The sequence below is a fragment of the Triplophysa dalaica genome, chromosome 17, assembly GCF_015846415.1.
Source record: "Triplophysa dalaica isolate WHDGS20190420 chromosome 17, ASM1584641v1, whole genome shotgun sequence".
Taxonomy (NCBI): Eukaryota; Metazoa; Chordata; class Actinopteri; order Cypriniformes; family Nemacheilidae; genus Triplophysa; species Triplophysa dalaica.
Window position 1 is genome coordinate 1,924,884 of NC_079558.1, and position 19,549 is coordinate 1,944,432.

A 19,549-nucleotide genomic window follows, 5' to 3' on the forward strand; every position below is an offset into this window, starting at 1 on the left:
ACAAAAATTCATGGATACTTTTGTAAGCACATCTGTTTACCTATTTTTTTTACATATAATATTGGTCAAGTTAATTTTGTTTTTTACTCTGAACCACCCTACCTGCATCTAAGGACTTTTAAAATGGTTCATTTTAATGGCCTGCCATTGGGATATATTGTATTATAATGAGTGTTTAGTGCCAAGGGTAAACCCTGTGATCAAATATGTATGTTCTGTCAGTCAATAATCTTTTGGCTCTTAGTTCTTTGTCTTCGGATGAAAAAAAGAATAAGAAGGCTTGATGACAGAATTATTTTCTAAATAAAACAAAGTCGAACAAGTCGTTTCGTGAGTTTATTTCTATCTACACTTCACACTTGAGTAATACACCACAAGGACTTTAAATATACTCAGGACAGGATATTTTTCATTTTCGTTTTCATTTTTTTCAAACAAAAAGTCATGAATATTGATGTATAATCTGTGTTATATAAAACAATAACTTAAAATACTAATCATTACAAATAATTCAAAATGAATGAACACCAAGTTAAACTAAATTTCAGCCTAGAAATATTTAAACTTCGTGTCAATGAACTGTGACGCCCATTTGGCAGTGGGGGCGGAGCTCTGTCTGCGAGGCGCGCGCGCTGTGGGCGTTGCTGTAGGCGGAGCTATAGGCTGAGGAAGCTCTCGAACTGCATTCATGCGCCATGAAGCTTCAGTGAGCGAGTACGCGCTCGTATGGATCTCTCGCTGTTTGTATTAATCTCAGCGTTTGCGCCATAAAGCTGCTGAACGTTTGAAGGACATTTAAAACATTTGTGAAGCTGACGTGTTGGTCTGATAATATATTCTTAAAACTCTTTGTTTGGGATTGAATTGAACTTGGTCCATTGTTGTTGCGTGAGAAACTCAACTTGGCATTGGAGCTCCCGGGATCCAAAGGTTGGAGACACAAAGTGGTGAGACTTTATTTACATTCATTAATAACATTAACTTATGTGTTCTGCTTACTCATGATCAAGTCTTTCAGAACTTAAGCGAGATGTATTTGATAAAACAAAGAAGCTTTAAGATCTTAGTCTTTGCTGACTTGCATTGATAAGAGTTTCGATCCAAAATACTTGTCTTGTGTTGATCTTCTTTAGATTTGTGTGAAAAGATAAGGTTTGTATGAGGGCAAGACCCTGTTTTGAACAAAACAAACTATGGAAATCACTCCTGAAATGTTAGTGGATTTAAAAGCAATAATGGAAATTGTGTTGGTTTCAATGGAGACTGTAATGGTCTCTGTGGGTCACTCCTCCTGGTGTTGTGTTGAGGTTCTGTTGGTGAGATCTAGTCTTGGAGAGGAAAACCCATCAAAAACCTTTAAATCCTACTGAAATGAGACCCAAAACACACTACACAATGGGATTTTGTGTCATGGTTAACACTTGATGGTTCATTGTGGTATTTGTAATGAAAACCGTGATGATTTTTTTTCAGTCTTAAAGTTATTGCATTCATTTAAGTCTCAAATAGGCTTTGCAACCCACTGTGCCCCTAAGAGATCTATATATCTGATATCTTAATTTAGTTTATTAGTTCTGTGAAATTCCACTGTGTGTAGTTTGGCATGTCTTTCTGGGTTGGGTTTATCTTTTGGCGCAGCCCATTTTCAGCAGTGTACAATAGACTGATTTTGGCTTTGTTTCATGATTTTTTCTTGGTTAACTGTGTGTAAATCAAATCAAATGTATAAAAAGATGCTTCCCCTTAAAGTCAATTATTAAAGGGTTACCTTGCATTCCTTTCTAGATGTGGTTTGTGATGGAAGTGAGTGAATTATGGCAGTGATTAAATGATTGCTAATGGGCATGAGAAGATGTTTGTGATTCATTACCATAGTGCTGTTGAATGCGTGGCACGACTTTGGAGCCGTTATAAGACTTCTTGCGTTTGGATTGAAAAGAAATGGTCGACGGTTGAAACGCACTGTTATATAACCTACTAAAGGAATGAAAAGAACCACATCACTGTGAAACGGGACCCTCATACAGTTTTCCAACAATCCCTTGGTAATTTGTTTCCACATTATTTTTTCATATTGGATTTTCCATATTAGATGTTCAATACAGATGGTCGAGATCCACATCTGAATGCGACAAATTAAGAGGTTGGATGCAATTTCAGTTAGTTACACCGCTGTTGTTTGAGCATGTTATCTTGGCACGTGCTCCTGTATTGTATGAGGTTAACAGAGTGAAATTGATTGGCTTTAATGGTTTGTTTTAACGGCACAGTGAATTGAAACAGTCATTTGAGTGCAGAATAAGTCAATGCTATTTGAACCAATATCTGAGTGTTGCGTGACCTGAAGCGTTGACCTTTAACCTTCGACATTTCTGATCAATATTTGTAAAAGGTGACATTACAGCAATCCTGATACCAGAGTTCTTCAGTCTCAGATAGAGAAAACACCTGGAGTTAATATATCAAGAGTTTTGTTATGTTTCCGGTCAGAATGGAGACCAGGGAGGCAGTGAGACAGTTTTGTTATAATTTCAAGCAACGGAGATATAAATCAAGGTCGATTTGTGTATGTGCACTGTTTCCCTCTTTTCCATCCTTCTTTCAACTCCGTTTCATCTTCACCTTCTTTTCTTAATGGCTTTTCAAGTGTCTGCCTCTGGTCTTCTGTTTATATTTAAATGAAACCCTTTTTGGTGAGGCCCAGATGATATCATCGGGAAAAGGTTGTTTTGCTGAGGTGGAGCCAGATTAAAATCGTTTGATTGACGACTTATCATTTGTACTAAGAAAGCATATAGGGTCAAAGGGTTTCGCTGATGACTTTAAATGAATAATATCTGCAGTGTGTGTGGAGAGAGCGAGTGTTTCTGTACAGTTGTTGAACTGTTTTAAGTGCGTGTTTGTGTAGTAATGGCTCTGGATTCTCGCCCATACACTGCTGCAGTGATGTCATTCAGCAGCTGCAGTAAAGTGTGTGTGTGACGCACAGACTCACCCAGACTGTATGATAAATCTTTACTGTATATTGGTGTAGGAACACCACAGTGACTCGGCCTTCTGGTGACTCAGCAAAACGAGTCGCTAGGTCTTCATAGGCGGTCTCGTACCCCCCTGATGTAATCAGCCTGTCTGTTGACACATGATCCACTGGAGGTCGAAATGTCCCCATTTAGAGAGATTGAAGTTCAAGCGAAGGGGCTGTGAAAGCATAACCTTGCTAAATGTAGCATGTGAGTCATGGTGTGTGTGTTTGTAATTGGGGTTGGATAATCTTGGGCATTCCTGTTCTTTCTCCATAGTGAAACTGTACATATAACGCCTGCTCAGTTGTTTGTGTAAATGTGTGTTCGTTTTGATACACCCCCAAAAGAAAATTGGGCCTTTTTAAGTTACCTCTCATTATGACTTCAAACCTGTATGTTTTATTTTGAAGACTCCTTTGCAGATCTTTTCTATATAAATGTTTGGGAGTTATACAGTAGTCATGACTCATGGTGCTTTTTGGATCTTTGGACAGCCGTGATCTTTCAGCTTTTATATGGAAAACATCTGCAGAGGATTCTTTAAAAGCAACATCTAAATATTTTATGCATGGCTGTCAAATGATTAATCGCGATTAATCGCATCCAGAATAAAGGTTTTTGTTTATAAAATATATATCTGTGTAGGCTCAAGGTCTTTTCACACAGTCTGAAATTCTTGAATGCATTTTTTCATGTTATGTTTTGTACTTTGTCTCTGAATTGTTAAAAAGATGCCACTCAATATGCTTGCGTTCGGAAATTCGGACGCAAATTTCGGACTCATAGTGCAATGGGCTTTACTGTGCATATTATTTTTGTATTAATAAACACAGAAAACATACACATACTGCATATATATACAATCTTTAGATGCAATTACTTTTGCTTGATGTATTTTACTATTTGCTTATAATTGAAAATATATAAAAGCATTTATTAACTTTTATATTTTTCTTAAATGTATGCATGCATGTGTGTTTATAAATACAAAATTAATATGCACTCTACACAGACATTTATTATGTAAACACAAACTTTTATTCTGGATGCGATTAATTGCAATTAATCATTTGCCAGCCCTAGTTTTATGGTTAACAGCAGGGTTCCTCAAATCTTACCCTGGAGGTCCGGAGCACTGCAGAGTTTAGCTCCAACCCTGATCAAACTTGCATACCTCTGATTTTCAAGTGATACTGAACAACTTGATCAGCTTGCTCAGGTGTGTTTGATCAGGGCTGGAGCTAAACTCTGCAGTGCTCCGGCCCTCCAGGGTAAGATTTGAGGAACCCTGGTGTACAGTATATTGACAGCATGTAGATGTGACATTGTTAGACAGGATTTGAAAGAAAATGTATGATAATTCAAGACTACAGCATTTTGACATACGTTTTTTTATGTGGGCGAATTTTTCTTTTAAAAGCCATGAAAACACAGTGTTTGTTCATTAAAACCTGTCAATTGATTAAAGACTTAATATTAAAAAAAGTTTATGTTTTTTTATTATGCCGTTTGAAAAACGTCTTTGAGCAGCCCAACACAATGACCGGAAGCGTCTGAGAGACGTTCTCAGCTCTCAGCTTTTATTTAGAAGTCTTTGAACTTGGAAAAACTTTCCTTAAATGTAGATTCTGGATTGTATTCGTATCACAACACAGGGGAGAGTGAAACTATTTAAACCACAGCCGAACGTCTGGCCAAAAGTCAATATGTTACCTCTGTGTAGTTGAATAAGACATCTCCAGCTTCCTGCTTAAGACCAGGCTGAGGCCTCAGGAATTTGACATTCTAGATGCACAGAGGCGTATTCCTCTGAAACCATACCTTCAGCTGGCCTTCAGGTTGACCCGCATTTATACTAGGCAGTGAGCCAGTTCGTCAGATTCCAAGAGGACCTGTCATACGACCTTTTTGAAAGTATTTTGAACAGCTTGTATTCTTAATAACTGATTGACAGAAACAGAAATGATTTACTTCTGTAATTATAACAAACATCTGATGTCATCTTCTAGTGAAAATTATTGACGAAAGGCGCGTTTTCCAAGTAAAGAATTTATAAAAGATTACTTGGTGGGAATTTGTTTTTAACGCTTTGGCCTGGATCTACTATGAGCTTTAAACCTACCTTGATTTAGAGACCCTTCTTTGTCTGCTAAGTTTCATATTAAGAGAGCTGGAGTAGACACTGTGGTTTACTTTCTTATTTCCTCTATCATTTTTGGGATGACAAAATCATGATAATTATGATGATTAGAAGGGTGTGAAACCAGTTAAGGTCAAGGTAATTGTATAAGCACTCTCTAGCGTGGATGCCAGGTGATTTTCTCGGGGTTGAGTCACACATTCCAGTAGTGACAACATCGGTATCAATCTCTGTTCAAGTAGCTCTTTACTTGACTTTCCAGTTTCTATAAGTCTTCTTATCTCAAAGTATCATTTTAAACACCCGCCACAACCCATTAACTAATGCGGCAGCTATATGTTACGAAACTTGTAAATGAATGTTTTTCACAGGTGGGTCTCTGTTCTTTTTTGTCTAATATACAGACTTGTAATATCGCCATTACATTTTTTTTCTCTCTTAGGCCGTGTTCACATTTGACTTCTTTTTTTACAAGAAAAAGTTGACAATGCCGCATTTTTATTAAAAAAAGCTTGAAGAGTTGTGGTTACATATAGCAGCCGGAAATGTTCAGAGTATATAACTAATCACATATTTGAAAAGTACAATACTCATTTCTCGCTAGAAATGCTATCAAAAGTTTTTAAAAAATTGAAAATTAAACTTACATTTATCCAAAACGATGCTCCAAATGGCGCTTCGGAGGCTATTTTATTTTTTCGAGCTTGATCCTGCTCGACCAATCACCTTCACCTCTTGTTATGTCATTGGTTAGCTGTGAAAAGGTGTTTGAGGTAGGGCTTTTTTTCAACTTCAAAAGACACTGAGCTGCAGAAAAAGACACCGCTGCTGGCTTTTTAAAAGCGCTCAAGCCCTTTTTAAATAGGATTATAATGTAAAACAAACGCTAGCAGCAAGTCAAATGTAAACACAGCCTCATGCATTTTGCATTGCTTTTTAGCCATAACCTGCTCTAAGAGTTTTTGGATAAAGGCATCTGGAACATTATAATTAATAACTGCTTATTTTATCTTTGACCAACATTTTTTGTAATTAATAAAGAAAATAACTATGCATCCAAACATTGCAATAAAGTATCTCAATGTTCTTTCATGCTCCGGTTAGATTCTGTTCTCTCTCTCTTCATCTCTTAATCGTTCTTTCATCCTCTCGTGTTGAATAACAGGTGGTCTCCCTCAAGCATGTGGCTGGTGAAAAGAGAAAAGGAGGAATTTCTTTTCTCCATATGGGTTCATTTCATTCTAGATGCTCTTGGCTTCACTTGAGTAATCCAATATCCTTATAGATCCATAAGGAGCATATGCCCTCTGTCACTCAGCATCAAAATCCTCAAAGTTATTCGTAGATCTGGAACAAATTCATAGCCTATTAATAGATTTAGTCTATTTTTTAGTGGCAAATATTATATTTTTATACATCACAATGGAGTCGATAATAAATGACAAATAGACAATTCATTGTTAGATATCTAGATTCAAGCAACCCAGATCCCCTAAAGGGCAAAATAACAGTTTTAAAGACAAGATTTAAAGATTTTCTTAACAGTTCTATTCATAGCTAATGACTGGAGTAGATGTATTTTGCACATTTATCGGCTCATACTTTAAATCTAAATCTGCTTCATTCTTGTTTATTTAAGTATATTGTGAATGCTGATACTCTGGTTCAATGGTTTTAATGTCTTTGTGGACAGACAGTGGAGTGTTTGCAGGGAGGGTCACTTATATGCTCCAGTAAGCTCAGACACTAGGTCAGTGTGTTCATGGAGGGTGAGGCGGGGTTAAAGGTGCCAAAGTGCATTTTATTGATTCTTTTTTTCATGCTTCCTATTTAAATTGATTATAATAAACAAATCATTATATTTAAATGTTGTTGATTTTAGACTAGGTCATATGGGTTCATCACCACCCATGGAAAGTACCACCCAAAGTACATTTTTATTTGATTTTGGTGTCCCGTGCAAAAAAATGTATCAAGGTGAATCGTAATTCCATTTAGCAAGTATCCAGAGCGATGCAGCTTTTTTACATTCAATTTATTTGTTTCTCAATATTGTTTAAAATAATCGCAAAATATGATTTTTGTAATAATGTAGCAGTCCTACACTGTAAAAAAAGAATTCTGTTTTTTATACATATTTTTCATGTATTTTTTAAAACACGGTTAAAAAACGTACAGATACAGGAAAGACTAAAAATTTACAATAACATTTGGGAAAACATGTAATTTTACAAGAAAGAAAATGGTTTATTTCTTGCGCCAGATAATTTCAAATTTTTAACACTGTAGGTGGGACTATATTGGGGTGGGAGTGTCCAATGGCCAGAAATCCAACTTCCAATGATCCAATCAATTTCAAAAGAACGTTATCAAGTCCCGCAATACATTTTCTTTCCCCTTTCCAGTAGCCATCTCACTCTGATACATGACACGATATTGACCAGAACCACTCAACTTTCATATATTTTTATTATTCTCCATGTGATTTTATTAAATAAAATCATCTCCACCCTAACCTGCTTCACAATTTTTAGGTTTCCTCCATGCCTTTTTCTGTGCAGGTATTTTGTGATTTCCCTTCAAACATATCATTTGGTCTTTTTTGATCATCAGGCTTTGAATTGAAAATGTCAGCTTTTTTTAAGAAAGAAAATCAGTCAACGCGTGGTGCGAGTTTGTATTTCTCAAGGTGCTCATGTGTCATCCAATGGGGAATTCCTGCAGGGCGAAACAAAAAGTTGTAAATTAGAGCCGTATCGTTGCTTGGGCGCAGACCTCAAAAATGCTGTTCAACTGGTGTATTGTTCACCTGTACAGGAGTTTGTTTTGAAAGAGGTCACTGTTTATAGACCATATAATGCAGACAACATGTGCTTCCTTGATCAATGATTCATTCTGTGCACACCACCTTAGATGTGTATTGTTGTGAACTACTAAAAAGTGGTCTGTAAATAGTAGTTTTGCTAAGAATTCAGCATAATCGAAATGTGTGATGGGTCACAGATATCAGAATTATCCTAAGACACGTTGACCTCATTTTTTCCCTTCCTTTGTAATGAGCTGTTGGATTGAAGTAGGTCTGCAATGACTGTGCTCAGCCTGTTGGCACCATCTTTGTAGCGCCCCTAGCAAGATGGCACCGCCCGACATGGGTCTGCGTCTTATTTGTTTCCAGAAATGTAGGCCCCAACAGATCCGTCAAAACCCTGTGTCAGTCTTGCTTGGCTAACTACAACTGTTAGTGTGTTTCATTGATGGGAAGTCAAGGTCATGAGTTTGTTTTCCATAATGACAAATACTGTACCTAAAGGCGTTGTGAAAAATATGTGTCTGGAAATGCATAAAGGTAAATGTTTGGAAGGAGTTGCGAGCCCCAAATCTTTGCAGTCGCTTCTTAAAGATCAGATCAGAACAGCTAAGCCGGTCCAAAGTGTGATTTCACGCATTATGTTTCAAGATGCTTATTTGCATTCTTTTCTGGCCGGCTTTGGCATTTTCTGTTCGTATGCAAAGCAACGTAGCTGTGAGAGGACTGTTGGTCCATTTGTAACTCTGGGGCTTCTGGCAAGAGAAGACTACAGGAATGCGGAGTGGAAAGGATGTAGAAAGTTAATCATCTGCTAGAGTAGTAAGCCCATGTTCTTCTGTTCATACGCTGTGATTACAAAATGCAACTTTGACCTTGAAGAAGGTGACTGAGAGTCAAAGCACTATGATTCCGGGAAGATATGAGCAGTAATGTTTAGCTTCCCCTACACAAAGAAACCAGTGATACAGTGCGTATATATTACAATATATTGAATAGTACGTAAGGAATAACCACCTTTTATATTTTGAACAATAAAGCACTCGGTTCCAATTAAGAAATATAGCATATTTTCCAGTATATTCTCATATATTCTTGTTTTGTAAAGGTTACGTGTGTTCAACACAATATCACGACAATTCATAACTATTTTGCGAGGTGGCTAATTCGTGTTAGCTAGTTCGTGTGTTTTTGTACGATTTTATTTCGCATAAGTGGCATTATGTTTATAGGCGGGGTTAAGCTAAGGGCTTCAATATGGCCTTTTTCTAAAAATCGTTCATTTTTGTACGATTCACATTTCAAAAATTGCCCACTTCGTTAAATAGTTACGAATTCCTGTAAGATCACGCTGGTATGTTTCTGTGTGTATGTAGGAAGGCTTATAATATGCTAGTACTCAGGAATATGAGGAAAAAAAGTTAAAGATTATTAAATTAACTTAAGCGATCTTTAAACTTGGCTAAAGAGGCCAAATAATGTGTGTCTTTGTGTGGTTTAAACACAATTTGTAGTGTTTTCTTCACTCTGGTGTGTAATCCTTGTGGTTAGTATCAGCGTGTTTGGCAGAGGAACCAAAAGAACACACACACACAGTATATCTGTTTACCCCGCCGGCTGCTGAATTCAGACTAAGCTAACACATGATATCCTGCCTCGGCCGAGCCAAGAGAAACTTTACAAAAGTTTGATGCAACAGAAGTAGTATTAGCGTTCTTAGTTGTGTGTTTATTTGTGTTTCTTTACACTTTAACATGTTTGTAGAGGTATAATCCTTTAACGGTCATGTCTGTCATGTCGTCTATCTTGGAGTTATAGGCTATAAGCTTTTTGGCATATCTAAAGTTGTTATTATAGATCATTGTGGCACTTTTTCAAATACTCTATAAATCCAACAACACCCAGCGGAGAAGGTCATCATAAACCCAGAGTTCAGCATAAGGCCAGAAACACACTCTACAGAAGGACACAAGTGCAGACTTGGCCAGTTCATACAAGCATGTGGCTGTTGAATCATACTTTTTATATGTGCTTTTACATTACTGTGATATTCATTGTCTTCTGTGAAGGGGGCGATATCCAGATTTGTTTTCAGGATTACACTTTTGGGGATGTATGGGGATAACCATCCCATGGGTCCAAAATGATCCAATGCTGGGTTGTTGTTTCCCAACAAACGCAAAATAAAAGAGCGTTGAAAAAAAGAGCGTTGAAAAAAAGCAATAATCGCGTTAACTAAAACATTTGCTGGACTGTTTGTATAGATCTACTGTAAAGTTTCTCTTCTGTCTCTTTCTTTGTCAATGGCCACACACACAGTTCAAACGGTTTGTATAACACACGCTCATTTGACGTTCTGTACATGTGTGTTTATGATGTCTCCGTCCCGCTGAGAGGTTAACAGGAAAAACAGGTTGTAACTGTAGTCAATAATAACAAGCTGACAGAGACGTCTGAACATCAAACACTTTTTGGCTGCAACCTTTAAGCAGTTCCTGTGATTGTGTGTGTTTACAGATTTAGATTTCTACTTTACCAGTAAATGCAATATTATTAATTATGAGATGTATAAATGCTGTCTACTGCTGATTGGTTCCTATAGCACCCTGGTGAGCATTAAACAAGAGTTTAGATTTTATATTAAAAGCTTGGCACTTTATATTCTTAATTGATTTTTAAAGAATACTTTTCATGGAAACTTAAATAGTGGTAAAGTGTCCATTAGTTATAATTTTTGTTTTTGGCCTCATAATTTAACAGATATAGTGTGGTGTTTGTTAAAGCCCTAAATAATTTTAAGGTCCGGTCTCGTATCCTCGAAGAGTATTTAGTTTGAGCACATTTATAATAAAAGATAGATAAAACTGTACGATTATTTCCGAAAAACAAATGAACTCCTGAGGGTGTGCGGTGTGGTTGAAACTAAATCACAAGCACTTAATTGTCTCTCTCTCTCTCTCTCTCTCTCTCTCTATATATATATATATATATATATATTCATGCATTTGGCAGGCGCTTTTATCCAAAGCAACTTAGATTGCATTATACTATACATTTTTTTTGTATGTAAATTAAATTCAACATAATCAAACATTGATAAATTTTCTTTACTACAGTAATATGGATTTCTTTGAAACACTTTTTAATGAACAATTTTGATTTTTTGCTTTAATAACATCTCTGAAGTATGTTGTTACACAATTTACATTTACATTTACGCATTTGGCAGACGCTTAAAAGCTACTTACTTTGCACTATCCTATACATTTAAATGGATATGTGCAATCCCCTGGGATGGAACCCACAACCTTGTGTAACGCTCTTACCACTGAGCTACAGGGAAGCTGTAAACAATAATTACATACTTTACATACACAGACATACATTTACGTTTAGATTTAGTCATTTAGCAGACGCTTTTATCCAAAGCGACTTACAACGAGTTAGGGAGCAACAAGCGATATGTCATACAGGAGCCATAATACATTTGGTGCAATACAAATTTACTGGTTTCAACTTAAGCTAGACCACTACCTGTTGAGAGAAAGGGTTATTTTTTAATTTTTTTTTTTTTTTTTTATTATTTATTTGTCTGTTAGGTATTCACAAACAGTTGGGTTTTAAGTAGATTTTTGAATGTTGTGAGATTCTCCTGTGAGATGAACCATGTATTTTCTGCTGTTGCCACACGCTGACTGTAAATATCGCAAAATGTAACTGTAAAACAAAAATATTTTATGATATTGCAGCGATGCGCGGAAGAAATACGTCACTATTTAATTAATATTTGCCTGAGACGCTCGAAATGAATGATTTGTCAAATATCTCGCTGCAGTGGAGAATATCTTGCAGGGGTTCTGGAGTGTGTCTAGTGTCTCTCTTTCTAAATGTTGAAGGTATTAATGTTTCGATGACTCAGTAGCTGTTTAAATTGGGATACAACATGTCGAACAGACAGGAATCATCAGTTTAACTGTTGACACCTGCGACCCCCTCAATTTAATTTTAAAAGCAGAATGGTAAAAGGAATTATAGTACTTGGAGATTATTAAGGGTGCCTTTCTAGTGTTAGACAAATGGATCAGTGAGTCTCAGTCATGCTGCCCTACATCTCAATGTATCTCAGGCTCAGTGCTCAATCCTCTTTACCAGACGGATGTCTCTAATGAGCTTTTCCATGACTAAAAACAGAACTGTGTCACCGTTTTTGTCATTAACCTCCGTCAGGTTGATAGATGTTGATAAATGTACTTAAGCAATAATAATTATTTTTATTATATTTATTTTGTTAACAATATGCCAGACTACCTATAAAAACATGGTTCCAGACCTGGATCTTAAATGAAGCTGCATACATTTTTATTTGTTGATTTGTTTATTTTTTTGATTAGGAGAATTACCGCTGTTTTTAATTTATTGTGTGGTAACAGTAATAAGGAACTTAAGACTGCATTATATAGCCTACTTTATATGAACATAATACTTAGTACAGTCACTGAAGGTCACAATGTATAAGCCTACATAATGAGTACAATATTAAAGAGAGCCTATATACAGTATAATATAGACATAATACAAAACGGCATGTAATTTTGAGAATATATAAAGCAGTGCCTGGCACCTATATATAATGTATGCTATATATAAAAGAAAGCCTATATAATATAAACAATGGGAGGTTTGATATGATCTCAGCACATCTTCAGCTTGTTTAATAAGTTATGGTCTGGTTTGAAAGATTAATACGGGTCGGTCTATAAATAGTGCCGTAATGTTAAATGAATTCTGCCGTTTCATTTGCTGCAAGATTCTCATCTGACATCCTTCCATGTGTTTTGCATGAGCGCCCTTGCATGAGTGAGTGGGACATCATGAGCGCTCGGCATGTGGTGAATCGTGGGCAATGGTGTGCGTTTGTACAATCTTTCAAATGAATGAAATGTGTTTGGGGCAAAAATCTATTATTTATATTCTATTGATTTATTTCTTCACGGCTGAATAACTTGATGCGAGACTTGGCCACAGAAACGTGCATTTTATAAATCTGAATATGTTTGACACATACTCAAATGTATCTAAATATTTCTTCTTTTTCTTCTTTTTCTATAGTCGTAACAGCCTCCTGCCAGGCAGGACAGATCGAGATGTTTTCTCATGCAAGTGTGTGTGTTTCTTAGGAATGTTAAGATGTGAGCGGGTCTCCCGGTGTCCCGCTCAGAGTATGTGACATGGGGCCCTGTTGAAACGCAGCCCTGCAGATGTGAGGTTAGACCCATACTGAGTCTGAACACAACACTCTGTGCAGCTGTGAATTTGTGGGTCTCCAGTGAGCTCTTGTGTACACGCATTGAAGGTCAAGAGGGGGGAGAGATCTTAACTGGTGTTCTGGGGTTCAAGAGCTGTTGGGATTTTGCACTGATGTGTGATGCTTAACACAAATGTTTTGTGTCCAGAACTTCCTTGAGTTTTTAATGAAACTCACAACTTGGTTTTTCTGTCTCTCTCTCTTTCATTTTTCTATCTCGTTCTCTCTCACTCATTATATCTGTCTCTCTCTTTTCCAGAAATTTGAAGTCACACAAAGCTTAATTACATGTATTAAACAGAACAATTGTGAATAAATGAGAATTATGAAGCACTAACAGGAGTTTTCATATCATGTCAACTGCTTGTTCTTTTCTTGAATAATGTTTTAGTGACATCATCGCAAGCAGACAATTTGGCAAGTTTAAACAAACACTTATACACAAAGCATCTGTCTTGGGATCTCAATGTAGGGTGATGTACTTAACAATTAGGTCAACCTGCCAGCGGGCAGAGCTAAACCCCCAGCAGAGCCGCCCAGTTTTTGACTCGATGGGCGAGTTTATCATTTATCAAAACCCCTTCTGTTCACTCACAGCTACAGTCACTTGTGACCTCAATGGGCTTTGTTGTCAGAGATGCAAATGTTTTGGTGGGGTGACGTGTGTTTTGGATCTCATTCAACCCTGATGGCATGCACGCAAACCGAAGGCGGCGCGAAGTCATGTTTCAAAACATTTACTGACGAACGGCTAGACGGTTGATCCATTTTCAGGACGTTTTTTTTAAACGTTTGTTTTAAAGTCTGTGATCTTGGGTTGTTTGAATGAATCATTTGATGAGTCTCGAGGGTCTTTTTTTGCTGTTGGTGGCTGGTCAAAGCTAACAGGCCTCCCCTGTGTGAGGAACCAGATAATCTGATTATTAAACCATAAATCACAGGCGGCCAGCTGGGGATCAAAAAAGGTCGGAGCACTTGAAACCCAAACTTTCTCTTTCACTTTCTCTTTGTTTTGATACCCTCCATGGCAACACGACAATACGATGATACAGCTGTCATGCGAGACGACGCAGTATGTGTCTTAAGAAGGCAGAGAACAGACAACAAACAAAAGAAAAACATTAAGACACAGGAAAGATGGAAAGGGAAAAGAGAAACGTTCTAATCAGCACTAGGTCTGGAAGTAATATCTCAGTAGAACAGCGAGTAAAGGTCTAGATTTCCTGATGATATAAGAGTCTGGCACGTAGTAGAGAAAATTCCAGTCCGGATGGAGAAGACTTTGAAGGAGAAATGCAAAACTCTTCAGTTCCCTTCTCCCAGAATCCCCTGAGCTCCTGGTTATATAATCAGAAATTAAATATGGATTTTAAAAAGAAAGGGTTTGTAGCTGGGGTTGGGGTGTTCCTTTCATTGATTTTCAATCACACAAAAAAATCTGACAGAAATATACCCTAAAATATTTTATCCTGTATTATTACAGGATATGAGAATATATATATATATATATATATATATATAATACATAGTTCCCCTTTTTCTTATAAATTTGTCTTTTTCATTACTTTTACGTTTTTTTGACCACACTTAATAATTGAACTGTTAAAAAATTGAGCAGGGTGCCAGAAATAAATGGTAAAACAGTTTTTCCACAGTTTTTCTAAACTTGCTGTCTTTTACTGTAATTAACTGTATTTCAAAAATACATAAAAAAATCTGTTAAAAACAGTAAAACTAATAACGTCTGTAAAAAATCGTTTTTGTTCCCTTTTTTTTTTAAGAATAAGATTTCTGTTTATCTGTGTGCTTTCTTATAGCAAGTCAAATTGAAAGCACAAAAGTTTGCTTTAAGTGGTGAAGTGTTCAACACCATGTAAAAGTAAATCTTTCTGTTACATAAATCTACGCTTGTGCAACATGTCACCCTGTCGACACGGCACTTCTTCATCCAAGAACAATAAAAAGGATTATGGGAAATGGGACGGATTGTAAACAGGAATTCCTTTTCTGATCTCTTCCATTTGTCCTTTTGTGTAATTTAAAGCAATATTTTAAGTGGCCTTTTGTGTTGAGTGCTTTTGGTTGGCATGTTTACTTTAAGATTTCCATTGACTGTCAGCAATAAAATGTAGCTTATGTTGTCATTGACATTGCCCAAACTCAAATAAGTTCTTGGTACTCTATTTGTAACATTTTTAGGCCAGATTTGACTTCTGTTTAACTTAAATAACTTATTTACATACTGCATGTAGATTCCCTTAGTTGAAACAAGTTCAAAAGATGAAGTTGTTATCTACAATATCATACTTATATTTAGTAAAAAAATATGTTTGGCTTTGAATTAAAAAGACAAATGACATATGCTTTTTCTCTCTTCTGCAGTTTGCTGATATTTACGCCTGGACCCTGTTGCACATCTTGGCTTAAAATGGCGATGAGTCCCACATGCTGGAAAGTGTTTTCGTCCTGACTTCTGTCCTGGATATACACAGCTTGAGAAAACTTTGACCTATTGTTTGTGGACAAAAGACTTTGGTTATTTAGGTTTCTGTGTCAGAGTTCGAATAACGTCATCATGCCTATTCTGAAACAGCTCGTGTCCACCTCCTCCCAGTCGAAGCGACGGTCTCGTGTCGACCTCACTGCTGAGATGATCAGCGCGCCTCTGGGAGATTTCCGTCACACTATGCATGTGGGTCGAGGGGGTGATGCATTTGGCGACACCGCCTTTCTTAGCACCCGCACCGGAGAGCCTCCCCGGGAACCTGAGGTTCAGGAGAACTCACCCAAACAGAGCCTACTGTCCAGAACGTTTAGGAGCAGCAAGCGCTCGCAATCCGTCAATCGCGACAAACCTGACAAATCCAAACTTGCACCACCTGGTGGCTCTCCAAGCTATGTAAAAAACGCCATTTCGTTGCCTTATCTAAATGAAGACCATGTTGATCGAAGTGCTGGATTCAACTTTCCCAAGAGCGTGTCCTCCAGTCCCTTAAAGCAACTTTCAGAAGACAATATAAAGCCACTTAACGGTGCTACAGCGTCCCTTGCTTCAGACCTCGAGCTGGACGAAAAGAGCTTCGGCGAGCTGACCGACCTGCGCCCGTCGGTTCCTTACACCGGAGGCATGAAACACGCAGAGTCCATAATGTCTTTCCACATCGATCTGGGTCCATCCATGCTAGGAGACATTCTGAGCGTCATGGAGAAAAAGGGTTGGGACGAGGACGACCTGGGCTTCGAAGAGGGAAAAAGTAGCGAGGGGCGCAGCTCACCTCCCCGGAGCCCTCCCAACGAAGTGGATGAAGAAGAACCGCTTCCTCCGATTCGTCCTCCTCGTCTAATGCCCGGCACCAACCCCTACACTCCAGAGATCCTTACGAGGAACCATGAACATCTAGACAGCTGTTCCGTGTCTAGTTCGGGGTCCACCGTGATGGAGGACAAACCTCACAATCATATTTATGAGGATGGCAGGGTGAAGTACAGCTCGCCTAGAGATCAAGACGACAGGGACTTCTCGTACATGGACGACGAGGATGACGACGAGATCAGGGTGTAAAGCAAACCACGCGGTGCCAGACGGTCTATGCAGAGATAAAAAATCAAGCGGATGGCGACGTTTTCAATTGGTGGATGTACAAGCTAGCACAAGGACTGATTTTATTACGGAGATGAAAGGGAAGACGTGCATTTTAGCCCTAGCTAGCCTTAAACTCTCTCTGTTCTTTTTTTTCCATTTCAGGTACACAAACTCTTTGTTACTAGTGACTTTCACCAGAGCGCCCACAGCTGTGAGAAGAATGTGCTTGCGCGTTTGTTTGTGTGTGCCGTGGGATAGGAATTCCATTTAAAATGGCCATTTTTGTCCCGCGAGTATCATTAATGAATTCCAGTGTTGACCACTGAGAGTGCTGATACGAGCGGTATGTGTGGAACCAAACCTCATATTCTCACATGATCGTCAGACGCCTTTGCTTATGCTTCTAAACTAACACCAACAGTCTTAAGTTTTCTGTCTTTTTATAGTTTCATCACTACAAGATGTATAGCTCACCCAAAAAATGTATTTCCATCTTTACACGCCCCGCATTTTTCTAAACATGTATGACTTTATTTTTGTAGTGGAACGAGGAGGACAAACTATCCCTTTAAATTAGTAATGTTCACTAAACATGTGCCATTTACACAACCTTGCATTGATGTGAATGATTTGAATACCATAAACTCAAAGGTTCTCTCTGTCATGTGTTACCTTCTTTCCTTTTTATTGTTTGTGTTGTAGGTCTGGATTTTGTCATGTGCTTTATGTGTCAGAGGATTTCCTGTCAGGTCACATGAAATTCATGGTCATGGAGATGTGTAGAGGGTCAGATTAAGGTGATGTTTAAAACTAAAAGGAACAGTGATGTTGGATTATTATTGTGCAACAGAAATAATGAGCAGATTAAGACTTGTTGGATTGAATGGTTTCTTGGCAGTGTTGTGTTTGAGAAAGAGTGAAACAGATCGTCAAGAGGTTTGTGTAGAAGTGTTATTCGAGTATTGTTATGTAGGCTCAGAGATATAAAAGTATTGCTCTTCTCTTTAGAATCAAGCATAGTGTGATTATCTTCAAACAGTTCTGATCTACAGAAGTGGTTTTGGAGGGTTTCATCTTTTTTAACTTGGCAGAATTTGGTTTACGAAAAGAGATCAAAACACTGTGGTGTAAAACCACTAGCCACTTGAAGAGGTAGCGACAACCAAGATTTATTATTAATCATAGATGATTAAAATTCATCCATTTTCTCATCAATTCTACCATGCATTTGTACTGCTCTTTAAATCTGATGCATGTCTTTTCTGCACCACCTGGTGGGATCAAATGCAATTGCAATTTGATCTGCAATGAGTTTGGGGGGGCTACCTGTTTAACCAACCAATAGCAGGGGGAATGTCGGAAACGTGAATTATTTGAAGAATGATGTTAGGTTGCGTTAATGGTGCAGAAATTACACATTCACCCGTAGTTAAAGTCTTTAATAAACATTCTCAAACAACAAAAGGAAACTAGATAAGTATGCTTTCATGTCAGTGGACATGTGCAATTGGGAAATGGATTTGGATCACATACTTTTAAAGGGACTCGGTTTTAGGAAGCAATCCACTTATGCTGTATATGTACATCACGTTCATTTATTCAATTACTGTATATTTTAATCTTTTAGTCAGGATTTTCGTGCAGTCAAATCGCTCCTGTAGTCTGGCATTACAAGCACACTAGGAGCTTCGGCTCAAATTGGAGACGACCATTGTCTAAAATGAGTTCTATTCCTACCGAGTGAGTTTTGTACGGTACTGTTACACATTATACTTTAATTTGCATTATACATTTGCATTAGACTCTCTATGGCCTTATATGGTAACGTGGTGGTCTCAGAAGAAAGACTGCAAGCACTACAGTTTACTATAACCCATCTGTTTCTGTGTTTTTACTGGTTTGGGAAATCAGCATGTTTGTACAAAGGGACATGTACAGTACAGTTGAGAAATATCGACTTGAGTTTCTTGAATGCTTAGATATAGATGAGTTTGAAAGAGGATGTGTGGCCTACTAGGAACGTGTGTTACCTTATATCCAGGTGAAATTGTGCATCGTGCCATTTTGCTTGAGAGTAGACCAGTTTGCACAAAATACAGAAATGTGCCAATTCTTTTCTTTGTTGCCCTTTTATTTTTGTTACTTTTATGGGATAAGGAAGTGTTCTCGGAGATATCATGCTGCACGAGAGACTGTTGAAGATGGCCAGAAGCCTGGTTTTGTGGGGGTTAAAAAGAGCTGGAAAGCTTGACTGTAACAGGGTTTGTTAGAGAGGACAATAGCTCCCTCTACAGGATCTTTTTTTTCGGAGTAGTCTTATTCAAGTCATAAAATGTGTTACTAATGTCTATTCATTTACAGGGATAAAATTATAACATCCTTTTGAATTTTGTAAATGTTTTCTTTATTCTAAAAACCACAGTAGTATAATAATTTATCAAATCTGTAATAGAAGAAGTCCTACAGAAAAGGCTAAAAACACTAAAGCTTCAGTATAAAAAAATATCTTTAATAACATCAATTTTTTGTCTGTATTATTTTGTTTTGATATAATATACATAATGCTCTGTGTCACCTTTCCCTGCTAAGTAACAGCTATATTTTTCAATAAAACTGACAAACTTCACCTGAGAGCTGTGATTTATGGTGTTCAGACTGTTGTTGTGAAGCTTTAAGCTTATAAAATACCTGA

At 37.5% G+C, this 19,549-nt stretch overlaps 1 protein-coding gene across 1 annotated transcript; it reads left to right on the top strand.

The window, feature by feature from the left end:
* Positions 1 to 702: 702 nt before the first annotated feature.
* cdc42ep4b (CDC42 effector protein (Rho GTPase binding) 4b) lies at positions 703 to 19,483 on the top strand. The gene is made up of 2 exons (XM_056770890.1): positions 703 to 947; positions 15,657 to 19,483. Exon 2 carries the CDS (start codon positions 15,850 to 15,852, stop codon positions 16,834 to 16,836), a length of 987 nt encoding a protein of 328 aa, XP_056626868.1. The 5' UTR covers positions 703 to 947; positions 15,657 to 15,849; the 3' UTR covers positions 16,837 to 19,483.
* Positions 19,484 to 19,549: the final 66 nt, after the last annotated feature.

Excerpts from the sequence above, each read along its gene's own strand:
- cdc42ep4b (XM_056770890.1), top strand. The coding sequence starts at position 15,850 with ATGCCTATTCTGAAACAGCTCGTGTCCACCTCCTCCCAGTCGAAGCGA.